We start from the raw sequence: 18296 nt of genomic DNA on the forward strand, positions 1-18296 counted from the left end.
AAGACTGGTCTAACCACCGCTGTGAATTGCCATAGCTGTATAATAATGATAGCCACTGTTCAGACGTAATTAAGGCGTGGATGTAAAATTAGGTATCTCCTCTTATGCAAACGACATGTGAATTTGCTTAAGGCCAAAATCCCATGTGCAGTTTCTTGGGGCTAAATTCTGTGGCTGTCAGAAGAACTTACTTGCAAGTGTAACGAATGGGGTGTAAAAGATACAAAAGGCTGGATTTAGTTGGGCTTGTTTCTGAATAGATACATATACGGCTACACTGAAAATGCTAAATTATGTCTACTTCGGACGATGCAAATGCATCGTGATCGTCTTACCAACTTCTCATGATTAGACACAGTATGATGTGGTACCTAGTTATACCACATCATGGAGGACTCTTCAGCACAACTGCGGGGTGAAATGAAAGCTTGTGCATGACGATCATAAGAACCGCAATGCAATCTAAAACAACTCTCCCTGTACTGCAAGAACAGAAGAGCTCTGTGACGTATTAAAGACTAACTAATTACTGTGGCACAAGCGTTTATGGGCTAGCGCTCACTGATAATTCTGTTTGTAAGAGGGAGACGGCTTCACTGTCCCCCATAAAACACCATATGTATCAGATTTATAGCAGTTTATAAATGCTTTTATATATCTACCTGTAATTCAGTATAACAGTTCATGTATCTGATGAGCTGTCTTAACAGTCCACGAAAGGTTATGCCGCAATACTGCAAATTTGTTACTTTTCAAGACTCCACAAGACTATTGTGCTGGGTATACTATCGCGGCTTTGGCACCAAGAGACATTAAAGGACCCCTGACAGTTAAGTCCAGTCGGTACTACAAATCCCATGACGCGATGCGGCAAGGTCCAACTGCAAACCAGAAGCGTTGCTTTTATTTTTGTCCTCGGTCCTCTCAATAAAAGGCGAGGCCCGACGCAGGGACGAAGAGAGCATGCCGGGAGCTGTAGTTTCCCCGCGTTCCGATTCTGTTCCGTCAGTAGAGGGAGAAACGACAAAGCCCAGCGTGCCCTGCGACGGGCCGAGGCTGGCCCCTCCCACCTCCCCCAAACAGCCTCATCCGGGCCCTTGGCCGTCACTGTGGTCGGCGATTCGTCGCCATTACAGGGCAGCGGCGGCAACGGTCGTGCGGAGAGAGAGAGGCTGAGGCGGCCCGGGGGGCTTCCCTTGGGCGGCGACACTGCGGCCTTCCCGACGCCCTCGAGCCAAGGCCGGGCCGGGCCTCGCGGGGCTCCGTCCCTCCTCGCCGCCTCCTCTCTCTCGGCCGCCGCCGCCGCTCCGTCCGCGGGGCCCCGCAGGCCCGGCCGGCTCCCCCGCCTCCCCCTCCGCCTCTGACTCGGCTCTTGAGGCCTACCTGTCTCCGTTTCCCTCTTCAGGGCGAAGCCGTGAGGAAAATGTCGCCATGAAGGTGGCCGAGACGACTGCGCTGCGCCGACCCCGCCGCCGGGCCATGAGCCTGGGCCTCGGCCCCAGCCGCCGCCGCCGCCTCCTCCTTCGCAGTCTCCGCAAGAGCGCCTCCGCGGCGCCCGTGAATGCTCCAGAGCGCGCCCGTCGCAGCAACAGCAGCTCCAGCCCACGACGTGATGGACAAGAGCAACCCCTGCGGCTCCGGCCTCGGCGCCGGCTCCTCTTCCTCGGCGTCGGCAGGCAAAGGGCAGCAGCCCCGCTCTAACTCGGCCGGCCCGGCCGGGGGAGAGTCCAAGCCCAAAGGCGGTAAGGGAGTTAGTTGGGCAGGCTTCCAGTTTGTGTGTGTGGTAGGTGGCGGTGGTGCGGTGGTTAGACTGCCGGGCTAGGACCTGGGAGACCAGGGTTCGAATCCCCACTCGGGTCAGGAAGCTCGCCCTGGGACCAGGCACAACCTGAACAAGCTAGCCGGGTTGTTGCAGGTATTGAAGGAAGAGAGCCCATGTGTGTTATCTTTAGCTTCTTGGAGGAAAAGGTGGGCTATAATGCAAGCCATCGTTAAAATACAGGGTAGCACACAAGTCTTGCTCTTCAGTACCCTATAGGAAGGTGGAGGGGCTGGGGGAAAGTTCTCTTCTTTCAGTGTTCCTGGTGTGTGACCAAATCCCACAGGTGCCTCATGTCCTGAAAGTGGCTTTTTGGGCAGGTATGAATTATTTTAAGTTCCACAACATCTTGCAGATTTCCCCGGTCTTGGTGTATATAGGACTGCAGCCATAAACATAAGTTCAGGACAGATAAAATGCCAGGTATTCAGGACAGACAGAAGAAAGTACTTGTTCGTGCAGCCCTTATTTAAACTGTGGAACTCACTTCCATAGGGGGGTAGGGATGGCCACAAACTTGGATGGCTTTAGAAGAAGCATAGATAAATTCACAGAGGAGAAAGCTATTAGTGGCTACTAGCCATAGTGGCTGTGCTCAACTTCCACTTTTAAGAGGCATTATTTCTCTGAATACCAGTTACTGGGAATTGCAGAGGGGAGAGTGCTCTTGTGTTCCACTCTTCTTGAGGGTTTCTCTTTGGAGCATCTGGATGGCTATTAGAGAACAGGATGTTGGACAACATGGGTCATTGGCCTGATCCGACAGGGCTTTTCTTATGTTCTCAATCTTAGGTTCAGATTATGTGGTCAAGATGCTAAACTAAAGCTGAATGCATCCAAGGATTCTTTTAATTCATCTGCAGCTTCTCTTTGGCTCCTGCCTGTGTCTCTCATCGTATTCTGCATTTTCCATTAGTTCCCTCTCTGCAGGAATATGGTCTTTGAAGTCCAAAGGGTATTTGTTATGAAGTCTGGGTTCTTGTTTACACTGTATTTATAACCAAAATTGGAAGCAGTGCTGTGTTTGGACTGATGATACACTGAATTAATGGTTGGTTGCTGCTGCTAAAGAATGTAGTGTGGAGATAGAAGGTTTGGGTGGAGCAAGTGCTACTTCTGACTTTCACAGACCATGTGTCCTGGCACTGATTATACTCTAATCTACATAGCTAGTTGTGCAAGAGGCTGATTCTGAGTACGTAATCCTCAAATACTGCTAAGGTCAGTGTAACAAGCAGTTGCACTATTATTGTGACCTTTTACTTGGCTGGCAGTTAGCAAATGTCTTTCATAAAAAACACCCTTCTTCCATACGTGATTCAAGCTGCAAAAGTCACCTGTATTGCTTGTAAAGGAATCTAATTACTCCCTCCCTACTTGTAGTTAGCTGTTTAGCTATTTGAGTCTTAAGGTTGTAATTAGCAAACTATGATTATCCATTATTATTGTAGGCTTAGAGGCAACTTTTGACATTTGTTGGGCTCCAAGTCCTATTAACATAGATCAGCATAGCCAAATGTCTGGGAGCTCCAGAGGTTCCCCATCCCTCATATAGCTAGACCCCTGAGTCTCACTTGTCAGTGGTATGGAAATAATTAAGATATCACAACAGCTGGATGTTGGTAAAGGTCTTGATTATTAGTCTGGGATATGTTTATTGGGTGTATCTCCATTGCCTAGTTGAAATAATAAGAAAAAAGAAGGACGAGTTGCAGTAAGCTTTAGGTTTTTACGCTGCCCACTCCTCTCTTCACAGCCAGGAGAAAGTATGGAAGGTTTTTTTCTGTTTCCTATTGAATACAGGTTGCTGTGCTGTCTGGACTCAGAACTGTAGTTAATCTTCACTATAGTTGGTTTAAACAAGCTGCAGTTTGAAGTTGGCTTGTTGAACCTAAACCATAGTTAATGTAAGTGCAGTTTATTGTTGCAGAAAGTATGGCTGCTGTGGTTAACCCATTGCAAAAGCTTTCAACCTTTTTCTCCTAGCTGCACAGAAAGGAGTGTATAAGCCCAGTGTACTGCTGAGGTTCCTTCAGTTTGTTTACATCACAGGAAACTAACCATTTAGCATGATGTGCATATACAGCCAATTAATAGAGAGGTCTGACCTAAAATCTCATTCATAATGGCCAGCACTCCATCAAATAACAAGCAATATAACAAATACAATGGCATGGTAAAATTTCTGCATGCTGAAAAATATCTATATGGAGATAACAGTAATACTGAAGTTCAATATGTGCATACTGTGGTAGCCAGCATGGTACTCTCCAGATGTTGTGAGCTAAAATTCCCATCTTCCTTGACCATTAGCCATGCTGTCTGGAGCTGATGCATGCTGTAGTCCATAACATCTGGACAGCATCACAGTAGCTACCCCTGACGTAAGCTGTATTTGCTGAGGTTGTGTGACTAGCTGAAAATATATGACTGACTAAAGTGCTCTTGGCACAGGTAGGAGCGTGAGGATATCAGACTTTTTTGCCCTATCTTTATAGTGTGTATCAGCCATGTGGGCTCCTGGATCAAGTGATCCTTGCGAGGGAAATGCAAACACTATCCTCTTTCCTAGCTGTAATTTCTTCTTTCGGATTATTCTGCATGAGTCACTACAGAACTAGTGGCAGTAGAGGTAAAGGTTTATCTTCCTGGAACAAGTTTTTAACATGATACTGCAATATATGCAAGAGAGATGATTTTGTTCAACAAATGTCCACTATATGTTCAACTGGCTGCTCTTGAAGGGGAGAAAGCTTCAGCATACAAATAAACAATTCACATTTAAAAAGACAAACGTTGCTCCTATGGAACTGTTTACAAACAGATCTATTTACTATAGACAGGCTCAATCACATGGTCTAATGCCAACTATATGTTCACTAGCAGTTTTCTCTTGGCATAATTTAAAACAATGAATAATACAAACCACTGAGACTGCAGTCTTTTACCAGGTTAATTGGTAGTAAACCCCACTGAATTCAATGGGACTTGCTTTTCAGTGGATGTGTATAGAATAGCACTGTTAAAATAGCAGACAAATATTCAAGTAGCTTTTTCTGGGGATGAATAGTAACAAAGCCCATAAAACAATGTGGATGCATCCTTGCAATAACTAAACATGTCTTTTGTTGCTTCTGTGAATTTTCGGGTTGCATGTGGTGTTCTGCTTCTTGATAATGCTTCTCCTGGGTTATCCTGCTGACTTTTTGTTGCTTTAACATGGTATATGCTGCATGTTGCAGTAGGGGTTACTTGAAGGTGATTAGCTTAGTTGTAGTCAAGATTCCATTTTCCAGCCCTGAGACTCTGAACTTGGATTGCTTTTTTAAAAAGCCACTGCTTTATCTCTTTTTCTAGATGGAAAAAACGCAAGTGGATCCAAACAGCGTTATAATCGTAAACGAGAAACTTCGTATCCCAAAAATGATAGCTTCGCCAGCCAATCCCGTCGCTCCTCTTCACAGAAAAGCAAAGCTTTTAATAAGATGCCCCCTCAGAGGGGTGGGCATGGCAGTGGCAGCAAACCTTTTAGCTCTTCTTCTAATGGTGGAAGACGAGATGAGGTGAGAATCTGTCTCACTGGACCAGCCATATTTCTTGGGATGGGATGATTGCATGGTGATGTTACATATCTTGTGTAGAATGTGCTTGTGCTCTTTTGCTGTGTTCTGAAAAATGGGAAAGGATCCTGTATAGTGATTTTTACCTCATCTTCAAATCTAAATTGGTGCCAACAGCTGTGGAGGAAGCTAGAACAGCAACCAGAAAGTGTTGTGCCATAAGTTCTTTCCTTTACCTGTTAGGAAGCTCATCTTCAAATGCTTCCCCTTATCCAGGGGTGGCTAACATCTGGCCCTTTAGATGTTGTCCTTCAGTTGGCATAGCCAGTGATCAGGGGTGATGGGAATTGTAGTCCAGCAGCATATGCAAGGTCACGGGATGTCTACCCTTGTTCTTATCCCTAGTGCTATAGCTCAGGTAGAAATTCCATTTTTAAAAACATCAAAACCCTTCTTTTATGCAGCCACAATGGGACATGACATGCCTAAAGTACCGCAAATAGTGTTTTGTTTTGATGAGTCTGTAGTGTGTTAAGTTTTGCTTGTACAACTAGCAGAAAGATATGTAAGGAATGGATGAAACTGCTGAAAGATCTACATTTGTGTCTCCATATCTGACCTGGCCTCTTCTGCAGCTAAATCTGTAATCTGTTTATTTGAAATACCAGTTGTTACCAATACCAATTGGTATTTCATGCTGTAAAATGTGCTCATCATAGGCCTTACAAGTAAGTTAGCAATTGAGTGGGAAGTAATGATCTCAGATGTTTGGCTTGTAATTTATCAAATTTGATGTAAAATTAATTTTCCTGTGTGTTGATACTTGTGGAATAAGAGTTGTTTGAAACTGACTGATTTGAACATTGCTGTCTGAATTGAGCCTCCAAAACACTGAAGGTGTTACTCTCATTTGTGTACTAAATCTTACAGTGCAGCAGTCTTTTATAGTAAATGCTCTTTGTACATGTGTTGCGTACACTACACACCAGTGCAAAAAACCATGTTTATGTGGCACAGCTTTTGAAAACTGTTTTATTGGTGTATTCTAAGTGACTCATTGTCTTTTCAGGTAGCAGAGGCCCAGCGGGCAGAGTTCAGCCCTGCCCAGTTCTCTGGACCCAAGAAAATTAGCCTGAACCACTTGCTGAACTTCACCTTTGAACCTCGCGGCCAAGCAAGCTACGTTGGGAATGGCCGCGGCAGTTGGGGCAAGAGGAACAGATGGGAGAACAAGCCTTTCAGCAAGGAACTTTTCCTACAGGCCAAGTGAGTAGGAGGTCAACACAAGGTTGTGGTTGCCTTTCATATGCCCAAGGGAGAACGAGGCCAGCAAAAAACAGTCAAGGCAAAGAAAAATGGAAAATGTTTTCATTTTCTTACATTGCTGTGATTTTGGTGAAACTTCTGTGATTATATTGTTGTGCTGTTTTCCCATTTTAATGAGACTTTATGCAGCAGTCTCTATTTGGAAGGTTTTGTGGGCAGAAAGACCTAGGAACGATTCAGTGTGCACTTTTAAATTTTATGCTCTGGTTTCTATAGACACTTTAGAAGCCTTTTGTAGTGGTAATTCTGAAAGTAAGTTGAGAGTAAGCCTTGAAAGGTAACAATTTAAGGAAATGAAGGCATTTTCAATATTTATTCTTTGATACCATGTTATTTTTTATTAAATCTGTAAGTGTTGGATTGGCTTCCTGCATGAAGTTGATCCACATACCGGTAATACTGTAATAAGGCGGGGTGACTAACCTGTTGTCCTTCAGATGTTGCCAGGCTACAGTTGCCACCATTTCTGACCATTGGCCATGATTCCTGGGGCTTATGGGAGATGGGAGTCAAATATCTGTAGGGCCATAAGCTACCCACCCCTGCACTAATGTGATTCTGCTATTATTTTTTATGTTGTCCTATGTAGTGATGTGAGGTGAGAATATTCTCTGCTATAAAATTCTCCAGAGAATAATCTCCACAAACTGTAAATTCTAATGTAAGTACCAGTTTTACAACCCACATTATTTTTTTTTAGTAAATAATAAGTCAAGCTGTGATATTGTCAGTGTAAGTAATGAATAATTATTTTTTTAAAATCCATTATACATACACAACATAATTAGAATTCAAAGTTGATGGTCAATAGTGGCAGGCTTAGTGATTAATGTGAGTCATTCAGGTTGAATTTTCAATTTCAGGTTTAGTGCAAAAAATCAAAGAATGTGAATTGACTGCATTGCCCCATTGAATAAAAGTATCTGTACAGTTTTTGGTTGCCATCTGAACAAGTTTATCCATGAATAAACATGTATATGAACTAATTATATCATTTTCAATGCATTAAAATGAATATTCTCCTATTTTAAATGAAAAATCTCTAATATTTTCATTAATTAAGAATATTCTCGAGAATATTCTCCAAAAGATTATTCTTGAGAATTTAACATCACTAGTCTTATATAATTGTGATCTTGAATACCTGTATTTCTGGATTCTTTTCAGTTAGCTTAGCATCAGATAAGTATTCAATATTTTGTGTTTTTTCTGTGTTTGCTTTCCAGCTGCCAGTTTGTGGTGTGTGATGACCAGGACTACACTGTTCATTTCACTGACCCAGACACCTTGGTCAACTGGGACTTTGTGGAACAAGTGGTTAGTAGCAATGCACTTTCCTTGAAAGCTTTATTACACGAACTTAGGTTGGCCACTTACCACTTGAGTTTGGGCTCAGTTCTCCAATCTGTTAAGGTCATATTTTAGAGTGAAACGATAGCATAGTAAATGGTACTCTGTTGCACTTTCCCAGCGGATTTGCAGCCATGAAGTCCCCTCTTGCCCGATATGCTTATACCCACCTACTGCTGCCAAGATCACTCGCTGTGGGCACATCTTCTGCTGGGCATGCATCCTGCATTATCTCTCTCTGAGTGAGAAGACTTGGAGTAAGTGCCCCATCTGTTATGGCTCGATTCACAAGAAAGACCTGAAAAGGTAAAAGAGGTTCTCTGAGCGATGCCTTATTTCTTATTGGCTCACAAGCTACCTATCACTCATCACTTCCCTTTTGTTTTTGCAGCGTTGTTGCTTTGGAAACCCGTCAGTATGCAATTGGCGACACAATTACGATGCAGCTGATGCGACGGGGGAAAGGTGTCTTGATAGCACAGCCCAAGTCAAAGCTGGTGAATGTGGAACAGCCTATTCATCTAGGAGGTGAGCGGCAAAGAGGGAAGTTGGGTAGGCCTTGCTGCCATTTGTGCAGTATCCGGGGCATAATCTACTACAAAGTTTTCCGGCTTGAGCTGCCTTGAAATGAATAGGAGCAGCACAAAAATCAGTCTTGGCCATGGCTCCTTGAAGGTGGCAGAACTGTTACTCTGCTGTTGCTCCTTGTATGTAAACTGCCTAGATTCCCTGCTTCAAAAAGCATGTAGCAATTCCCAGCAGTAAGTATGACCAATGGCTGGGATGATGGGAATTGTAGTTCTGCAAAATCTAGAGGGCCACACTTGTTCCCCACACCCAACTAGTGCTTTCTTAAGTGCAAGGTTGGACTAAGCACAATTCTGTGATCGACAAATGATTAAAGTGATCCATTTGACCCCTTCCATTATTTACTGTTATGTCCAGTATTTCACCTCTGCTTTAAGTCTCTGTTTTGCTTCCTCTTCTGTTTTCTCCACCAGGGCTTCATGATAGCCCAGTGAGGAAGATTACCTAATTGATCGGTTGCACCTTTTCCACAGTCACATGTCCAAAACTTTGCTTGTCCTTAAATCAAGCAAGATAACTTGAGCACTAGTAACTTAATTGCTTGGCACATTCCAGTGTTGTGGGGTCCAGTGTATCTCATTAGTTTCCATGTTAGACTACATGTTTAGAGTCATGTATCAGTATCAGTCATGTCTGTTTCTTATGTTAAGTGGAGCTATATCTTTCCAGCTAGGACTTCAGAGGGGTCTGTTGGACCCTAATAGCAGATAGAGAATGAACAAAAGGTTTCAGGTGGTAAAGTAGGGAGTGCTGACTTTTTCGCACCCATGGGCGTCCTTGCAACCCAGAGAGACTGTCACAGGCGCCACACATCCCAGGCAGCCAAGCACTCACTGCAGCCTAGTATATAGGCTGCAAGTGAAGGCTTCTTTGAAGCCTAATTTAATGGAGGAGAGCAACCCCTGTGGTTGCTAGGGAAGGCCTCTGCAGGCATATGTAGGTCCAAATTATATAGAGCCCCTAAACAGCTGGGAAAGCATTGCTGCACCTCTGGCATCAATGCAGGCTGTGGCTATAAAGACAGCAAGCAGATCACAAGAGTGCTAACTTGTAGGATGTCTTCCAACTGGATGGCTACGTTCATCCCAGTGTACTATTAACTTGGCATGTCTTTATCCAGATGAGCAACATGGACAGTACTCCAAGCTGCTTCTGGCCTCCAAGGCTCAGGTGCTGCAGGAGGTTATCCTGGAGGAGAAGGTGGCACTCCTGCGCCAGTATGAGGAGGACAAGCACACACCTGAAGCATGTTTCATTGAGGCTGCCATTCAGGAGCTGAAGGTGAGGCATAGCCGGGTTTTGAGTAATATGATGTAGGGAAATCTGTGCGTTTTACTAGTTGCTCATGGCACCTGTTCAATGTGAGTGACTTTGAGCATTTTTATTGTGTATTTCCCTATTTTGGCAGGTGGCCAAAGGGTGGTTTTTTGGGGGGGGAGGGGGGTGTTGACAAGCACAAATACTGCTGAAGTTGTAGCTTGAGCAAATAGGAATCTTTATTTATTTTGTAAAAATTTATACACCACTTGATTGTAAAAACCCCCAAAGCAGTTTACAAAAAGGTCATGCCATAAAATCGGGAAATTTGCAATATATTAAAACATGCAAGAAATTAATATACTAAAAGAGATTAAAAACCACACCAGCATTTCTAAGTATCTGGGTAGGCTTGTCTTTATTTATTTATTTAGGAATAATGGTTTTTAAGGGTTTTTTTTCCAGTTTACATGATGCTTCCAGTTTTCTCTTTCATCTTCACAATAACCTTACAAGATAGGTTTGACTTTAAGTCACACAGAACCCAGATAGTTTGTTGCCACTGTCACTAGTGGCTGTTTCTTGTTCTCTGGTAGGGCATAAGTGATGGTTAAACACCAAGAGGCGCAGTCCGAAACATCTGGAGAGCATCAGGCTGGCAAAGCCTGGTGTATATGTTGATGTGATGCTGAGATTAACAATGTTTGGCTTGGCTTTTAGGATCGAGAGGGAAACTTGATGTCTGACAAAAACAGAGAGAGTGATGTTGCAGGTACCACGGCAGCTGTGGAGGCTCTCATCGTGACGGAGTCATATGACAAAGAAGCAGCAGCAGTAGTAGCGACCCAGGAGAGGAAGGTGAGAGCTTGAGTGCTGTTGAAATAGTTTTATCTCACTCTGTTCAATAACTATTTTAAGGTCATTAGAATTGGGTGAACCTAGCTTGAGTCCTTGTGCCCCAGAGACCATTAAGCTAGACACTCCAGGGTGACTTCAGGAAAGAGATGGCAGAGATAACTGCAGGGGTTTGAGGGGTTTTGAGGGCTTGCTTGAATGGGTTGAGAAAGATGGATGTGAACTACTCTCTCTTCTTAACAGCCTATTCTGGAGTATCTCTCTGCTTTTGAAGAAGAAATCCTGGAGCCACCTCCTGTAGATTCTGCGGCTGTTGTCCTGCCCCCTTTTGAGGTGGAAGAGGCAGTGGGAGTGGATGATGCCGAGGAATCTGGCAGGGACCTACCTGGCACAAGTGAGATGGAAGGAGCCAGTCTGCCTGAACCTGCCTGCGAGAAACCTGAAACAGCATTCAGCAGTGGGCACCCAAGCACCACCCCTTTCTACTACTTCTATCAAGGTTAGCTCAACAATGTCAAGGCAAGGGTAGGGAAGCCTTTTGCAGTTCAAGGTCTGCATTTCCTCGTGGGGAGCCTTCTGGGGGGCAGCATGTCAGTGGTGGACAGGGCCAAAGGCAAAAAGTACATAGAGTGATGGATATGGCTACATGTTTGTGCAGTGGACACACAATGTCTCTACCTTTCATCCAGATGAGCAAGAGATACTATCATAATTCAAGGATCCATTCCAGCTAGGCAAATCTGCTCACAGAGGATACAGAGGAGAGAGGCCTGGCCTAGGGGAGGGTCTGGAGGGGCCAAACAGATAAGTTTGGGGGGCTGCATTTGGACCCCAGGCCTGAGGTACCCCACCCCTGATGTAAGGCTTCAGAAGATCACTGTGTAACATGCTTCACCAACAATAACTTTCTTCAAGGGAAGCCAGCCTTTTGGGGGCAGGGAAAAGGCCCAGTGACCTTTAATTACTTTATGGCCTTAAGAGCTTTGGTTGAGCCAGAGACACATAGCAGAACAAAAAGTGAGGGGTTCCGAGTGGCCTATGGAGCGATGCCCTCTCTGTTTTGTGCTGCCTGGAAGTGGGTAGGTGCTACACACAAAGGGGGCTCTTAGGTTATTGGTTCCCAAGGATGGATTGAGAGCTGCTTCCCTGAAGAAAACAGGAGATTCTTTGGTACTCTACTCTCAGAAATAAGGAGAATCTGCTATGTTGTTCTAGTTTTGGAGGCAGTGGTGGTGATGCTCAGAAAGCAAAACATCAATATGGACTCTCAGAAGTGCAAATAAATGCTTAACAACCCACTGCATTTCCGGGGATGCCATAATTAAGCTTAACACTATTGAACAGCAGTCCCTGCTAGAGTCTCAAAGGTGGTTTGCAATTGACGTTTTGGAACTGGAGTGAGGTGGCTATTCAAGGCAGAATCAAATACCTTACTGGATTATTCCCATTATTATTTATTATTAATTTATATGCTGCTTAAGTGGCATTTGGCAATTAAAAACCTGTGTGCAGCAGCCCCAGGTGCATGCAGAGGAGCACTGTAGACTTGGGGCTGCTGTGTCTCGTAAGTGGGTCAAGAGAGTAGGGCGCGTTGTCCCGTTTCCCCTGCTTTCCATAACTGTCCTGCAACTTCTCTTCCCGTGCTGCAGCTGAGGACGGGCAGTGCCTGTACCTTCACCCAGTGAATGTCCGCTGTCTTGTGCACGAGTACGGCAGCCTGGAGAAGAGCCCAGAGAAGATCACAGCCACTGTGGTGGAGATATCTGGCCACTCCATGACGGAGGTAACGACACCCAGGATTGCCCTGAGTGTGTATTTTGACTGTGGCTGAGCTACTGTCTGAGGTATAGGTACCTTCATAGATTTTGCTTTTGCAAGAATTTATTATCTCCTGGAATGATTTTCTGGCTGTGTGCCGGGAGGTGGGTTTAGGTTCACTTGAGTGTTTCTCACACTTGGAAATACTCATAACTGGCACTTGCTTGGCTTTATTTGGTAAAAATAAGGCATTTTTTATTGATATTGACCAGCATTCTCTTTACACAACATGACTTCAGGGAATGGGTATGGGGTAGGGTTACCATATTTCAAAAAGTGAAAATCCAGACACAAAGGTTTAGCTTTTTCTTTCAAAATCTCTCCCCAAAATCTTCATTTTTTGAGCTATTTCTAAGTAAATTCGCCAAAAAAATCAACATTTCTGTTATGCGTTGTCATATGCCCAGGCAGGGAGGTGTGTTTGAAGGTTGCACAACCAGCTCTCTTCTTTGTAAACCCCCAACCCCACCTGCAGGACGTGCGGCAGCGTCATCGTTACCTGTGTCATTTGCCACTCACTTGTGAGTTCAGTATCTGTGAACTAGCTTTGAAGCCTCCTATCATTTCGAAGGAAACACTGCAGATGTTCTCAGGTGAGCATTGGGAAGTTCTGTTTTTCTGTTGCAATTCCCAGTTGTAGCTGAAGAGTTGCTTTCCACGTAACTCAAAATGGGAGTAGCCGGTATGGTGTCCTCCCAATGTTGTTGTTGGACTCCCAAATCCCATCAATCCCATGCCAGCTTGGCCAGTTGGCAGAGAATGATGGGAGTTGCAGTCCAACAGTATCTAGAGGGCACCATGTTAGCCACCCCGATTTAAGGTTCAGTGCTGAGAAGAGAGGGGGGCAGGTAATGGATGTGGGTTTGCTTGGGTTTGGAAACAAATATTGGAAAACCGTGAAGTCTAATCATGCAACAGAAAATGGAAACTGAAACCCCATCATTGTTGGGCTTCTAAAGGAGGTGCCACTGGGGACTACTACCAAAGGGGGACAGGGAAGGAACAGGTAAGGTGCCTTTTCTTTGCTGTTCTGAGCAGTCTGTCTCACCCGGGAACTCTCCCAATGGCTCTTAGATGACATTGAGAAAAGGAAGCGTCTGAGACAGAAGAAAGCTCGTGATGAGCGACGTCGGGAGCGCAGGATTGAGATGGAGGAGAACAAGAAGCAAGGCAGATGTAAGTGGCAACCTTGCCCTCCTCATCTATTAAGAAGTGCTTGGTCTGACGATTGCTGTAGATGGAAGCACCTTAGTAAGTGGGAGGAGAGGGGGGCTGTTGTGACTCACGTTGGCCTTTTGTGGTGGTGGTGGTGGTGGTGGTATAATTTGAAACAGGCCAGTGAGTATGTAGAAATGGCAGACGGTGGGAATGCCATATTTTAAGCAGTGAAGCTAAGGAATTTCTCAATGGCAATATGGCTTTAACACCCCTCTGAAATGGAAGAAGATGCATGAGGGAGTAGATGTCACTTGAATTGATCTGAATCATTGGCATAGGAGTGAATAACTTTTGTCACAGAGATAAAACTTTTGGTTTTCTGTCTAGATCCAGAGGTTCATATTGCTTTAGAGAACTTGCAGCAGTTCCCTGCCTTCAGCGCATGCTCAGGAGAGTATGCAGGCACTGAGAACCAGAGTGATGCTCTGCTGTCTCCTGTTGGTTCAAGTCCCATTTCTCAATCAGGTGAGCAGCTGAAAGAGACCTGGGTTCCCAGCCAGTGCTCACTCTCTAAAGGTTTACTTCCACTTCCTTAGCAGAATCATCCATGGGTGGGGTAATGCAGACAAAAGACAGGGGAACTCCTGAACAGCAGCTACTGGAAGGAATGTGAGTCCCCAGCTGAATTTAAAATAGCATCAAACATGAAACTAATGAGACTTGGAAGACCAGTGCCTGAGAAAGAAGGATGCACAGGTGCATGAGAGCCTATACCTGCTATCATGCCTCCTTAATAACACAACTCTTAGTCTGTATAGTAAATGTGTGATTTTTCTCCTTGCAGAATCCATGTATACTCCACTGTCTCCCGCAGGCAGTCTTGGCAGCCCTTCACTCTTCGTTGGAAATCTGGAGGAGGAATCTACCCTCCCCTCCTTTGCCCAGGTGTGTGCTTTGTGCAGGACTTTCCGCTGCACCCAATCAGTTCTTCATTACGAGAATTGTTTAAGGAATCTGCTTGTGATTCAAGCATAAATGAAGCCTGAACCCAGAACTACAAAATTGTCCACACTGCTTTATCACTTCTGAGTAAACCACGAAAAGGTGTTTGCTACCATTAACTGTCATGGGCTGGTTGGATGCAGAGTGGGGGGCGGCACCAGCTGTGACCACTAGGACAGAGCTGTTCTTGTTTCTTTGAATAATGAGTTAACTTCACTGACATCAGGTGCTTTATTGCTGACCTATTCCTTACTCCAGCTCCTGGCATTAACCTTTAAAGTAGCTTTAGCTGTACTGTTGAAATGCCCTCCATTGATCTCAAGCCACCTTTAGTCACAGATTGGTAGCGTGTGGCTGATCTGACTCTTGTACTTGTTTTTGGTAGATGCTGAGGGCTGGAAAAGCTAAACCAGAAACATGGAATAGTTTTCAGCCAAAGAAGAAAGGTAAGCAAAGTGATTCTTCTTAGCTTAGTGTCTCCAAGAGACAGCACTTTTGTAGAGCCTATCTCAGTTTATAGCCAACTTTTCTATATATGGCACCCAAGATTGTCAACACCAATCTTAAAAAATTACGATGAAATGGTTAAAGATGTTTATCAGTTACATTTTGAAATAAAAAATAAAGTCGCTAGCCACGAAACACCAAATAGTGACTGCATTAGAGCAAGTTAAAAGGAGCCATAAAGTCAGCCAAGCCAAAGGCCTGTCTAAATTTATAAAAGCCTTTGTCTTACAATGGAAGGACATCACCTCTGATATCCTGATATCTATGTGTGTTTCTTTTCAATGGTGCCTCAGAGCACTTATGACAGAGGCCTGTTCAGACTCCCCAATGATTTAAAAACAGCCACTTTTATTTCAGAGGAAAACTCCACCCTGGCTCCTCCTGCTCCAGGAGACAGTGATGGGGAGAGCGATAACTCGGACCGTGTACCTGTGCCTAGTTTCCAGAACTCCTTCAGCCAAGCTATCGAGGCAGCCTTCCTAAAACTGGACAAGCCGTCCACTTCTGACCATCTCTTGGGTAAGAAGAGACGGGAAATAGCCCAGTAGTGTGGGTGGGGGCGCTCAGTTGTGCAGCCCCTTAACACTGATGTAGGGGGAGACTTGCTCAACTGCTTGTCTATGGTACATTTGCACTGTCCCTCTTGGGTGATGCCTGTCATGGCCATCTCCAATTCAGGTGCTTCTGATAGTCGTACGTAATATTCGAGTACAGTGCAGGGCAAACCTAGCTAGATATGTTGAACAATGCTTATACAGTCTCACAGTCATCTTTGTTCTGATGCTGTGGGAATTTACTGGCCCAGCTTGATTCTTTGAGGCGTGGAGGGTTGGTCATGGGACCTACTGCCACTAACTTATGTCCCCACCCTTGCTCTGGCCAGTGACCAGCCAGGCATCCGCGTTTCGAAGGCTTGAATGGGAAGCTGAAAGTTTTTGATCCAAAGGCTAGGGGACTTGAGAATGAAAGAGCTTGCCAGCGGACGCCTTCCCGCAGGAAGCCTGCCCTGGTTCTATATTTCCAGGGATGAGTTTTTATTTAGCCCAGGGACAGTGAACCTGTGGCCCTGCAGAGGTTGCTGGACTATATATTTCCCACCATCTTGGGCCATGCAGGCTGCTGTGGCTGATGGGAACTGGAGTCCAGCAACATGTCAAAGGCCTAAATGGGCTCCTGTAGCTGCAGGATGATCCCTTAATGCAGGGTGTGTGTATATATAAAAGGAAATTGCTTCTTTGGAGTAAGTCATTAGTTTAGCATCTCTGATAGGGAACATGTTGCTGCTGGTGACTCAGGCTGTTGTTTCTTTTACAGAGGAAAAAAGAGGCAAGAAAAAGAAGCAGAAGCAAAAGTTGCTGTTCAGCACTTCAGTGGTTCATACCAAGTGATCATACTAATGGACAGATTTCTTCACCTGGTTCTCTTTTGTTTGCTTTTGTGTTTTTGCTGCTATAGAAAAAAAGTATTTAAGTTTGAGCAGAATAAGTCTGTTTCTGGGACTTGGGAAGGTGCATAGGAATTAAAAAGGAGTACTTGTCCAGTTAATACCAAAACGAAGTATTGCATCGCAGAAGCCAAAGTGCCAGGGCTGTGCCAAGTATAACTCCTTTGACCTGGGAATAATAGTGCGGTCAGGGTGGCACACTTGCTTGTCACTTGAGGCAAGCAGGGAGTTCCAGATGCTTCCGGCCTGTGTGAAAAGGAGTCTACTGACTGCAGTGGGCTGGGTGATAACATCTGCTCCTGGCAAATTGGTAACTAAAGGAACCTGGCTATAGAGCATACACTGTTGTGTCGTTTTGATTAGCGCTGCTTATAAAGAATTGGGGGGGGGGGGTAGTGGAGGAGGAAATAATTCAACTTATACCTGCTATTTGTAATCTTTTCCCCAAAGGGCAAAAGCTGGGGAAAGGTACTTTGGAAAGGCTTTCCTGAGTAATCTGATGGGTTCTGGAGGCCAATTGTATTCAGCTAGGCAAGAGAGAGTAATGCCCTTTCTGCTGCTCTTGGGTGTTAATGGTGCTAAGGTTACTTGGAGAGAAATTAGAATGCCCCCCCCCTTGCGCAGAACAGGTAGCTTGTATGCACATGCAGGTCAAATCCCTAAGGATCTGGAGGTCATGGTCTTCCGTTTGCTTGGTTCTGGGATTCAGTTTGGGTTTGTATAATGTACATTTTAGCCTTCCATTCTTTTTCTCTCCTCACTCTCCAGCCCCTACTTTGTTTTGAGAAGTGGTCTCATTCTGCACTGCTTGTGGCTTGATCTGAAACTAATTACTACTAAAAATAAAAGTGTCAGTTCCGTTGAATACAATGAACTTCAGTGTACCATACCAGCAAGGGTGAAATTAGTTGCAATAAACCATATGCACAAGGTGTTTCCCTGAGCTGTACCTTACTCTCTTTTTAACAGACTATTCTGCATCAAGCCCTTTTCATTTAGGTCCTGGTAACAGAGTTTTCTGTGACCAGGAAACAAATGTCTTCCAGCCAAACCTGGCTTCCCGTTTATTTAAGGGAAGACACCAAAGACAGTTTTAGTATCCGAGGGTCCTCTAAAAGCTGTAATGTACAAGAGCTGACCTTGGTGCCAGTTTTTATTTTGGCTGAATTAGCTTAGATTTAATGTGGCTTTAGCAGCTGAGCATTTACAATTTTTGTATTTTGGACAAAAGCCTAAAGCAGGCTTTGCCAACCTGGAACCATGCAAATGCTTTGGACTACAGCTCTCATCTAGTGAGTCATAAGAACATAAGAGCCTGTATCAGGCCAGCGGCCAATCTAGTCCGATATCCTGTTCTCACTGTGGCCAACCAGATGCCTATGAGAAACCAGCAAGCAACCACCCAAGCCCAAGAGCACTCTCTTCCTGTGGCTTCCAGCACCTAGTATTCAGCAGCATTGTTGCCTCTAGCTGTGAAGTCAGAGCATATAGCATCTATCATGGCCAGTAGCAATCAATAGCACTCTCCTCCAAATCATGGAAGGGGCACCACATTAGCACAAAGCCTGGCCCAGACCAAAAACAACAAAGCAGAGGATATTTTCCTTCCCGC

The 18296-nt window shown here is 44.7% G+C and overlaps 1 protein-coding gene across 1 annotated transcript; it reads left to right on the plus strand.

The window, feature by feature from the left end:
• Window positions 1–1098: 1098 nt before the first annotated feature.
• RNF10 (ring finger protein 10) lies at window positions 1099–17618 on the plus strand. Its single transcript, XM_080986240.1, has 17 exons — window positions 1099–1742; window positions 5177–5382; window positions 6449–6645; window positions 7932–8022; window positions 8177–8361; window positions 8447–8583; window positions 9764–9924; window positions 10621–10758; window positions 10999–11254; window positions 12405–12538; window positions 13049–13166; window positions 13648–13749; window positions 14119–14256; window positions 14576–14676; window positions 15119–15179; window positions 15598–15759; window positions 16555–17618. Exons 1-17 carry the CDS (start codon window positions 1562–1564, stop codon window positions 16626–16628), a joined length of 2442 nt encoding a protein of 813 aa, XP_080842366.1. The 5' UTR covers window positions 1099–1561; the 3' UTR covers window positions 16629–17618.
• The last annotated feature ends 678 nt before the right edge of the window (window positions 17619–18296 follow it).

This window comes from Podarcis pityusensis, assembly GCF_964106645.2.
Source record: "Podarcis pityusensis genome assembly, chromosome: 16".
Taxonomy (NCBI): Eukaryota; Metazoa; Chordata; class Lepidosauria; order Squamata; family Lacertidae; genus Podarcis; species Podarcis pityusensis.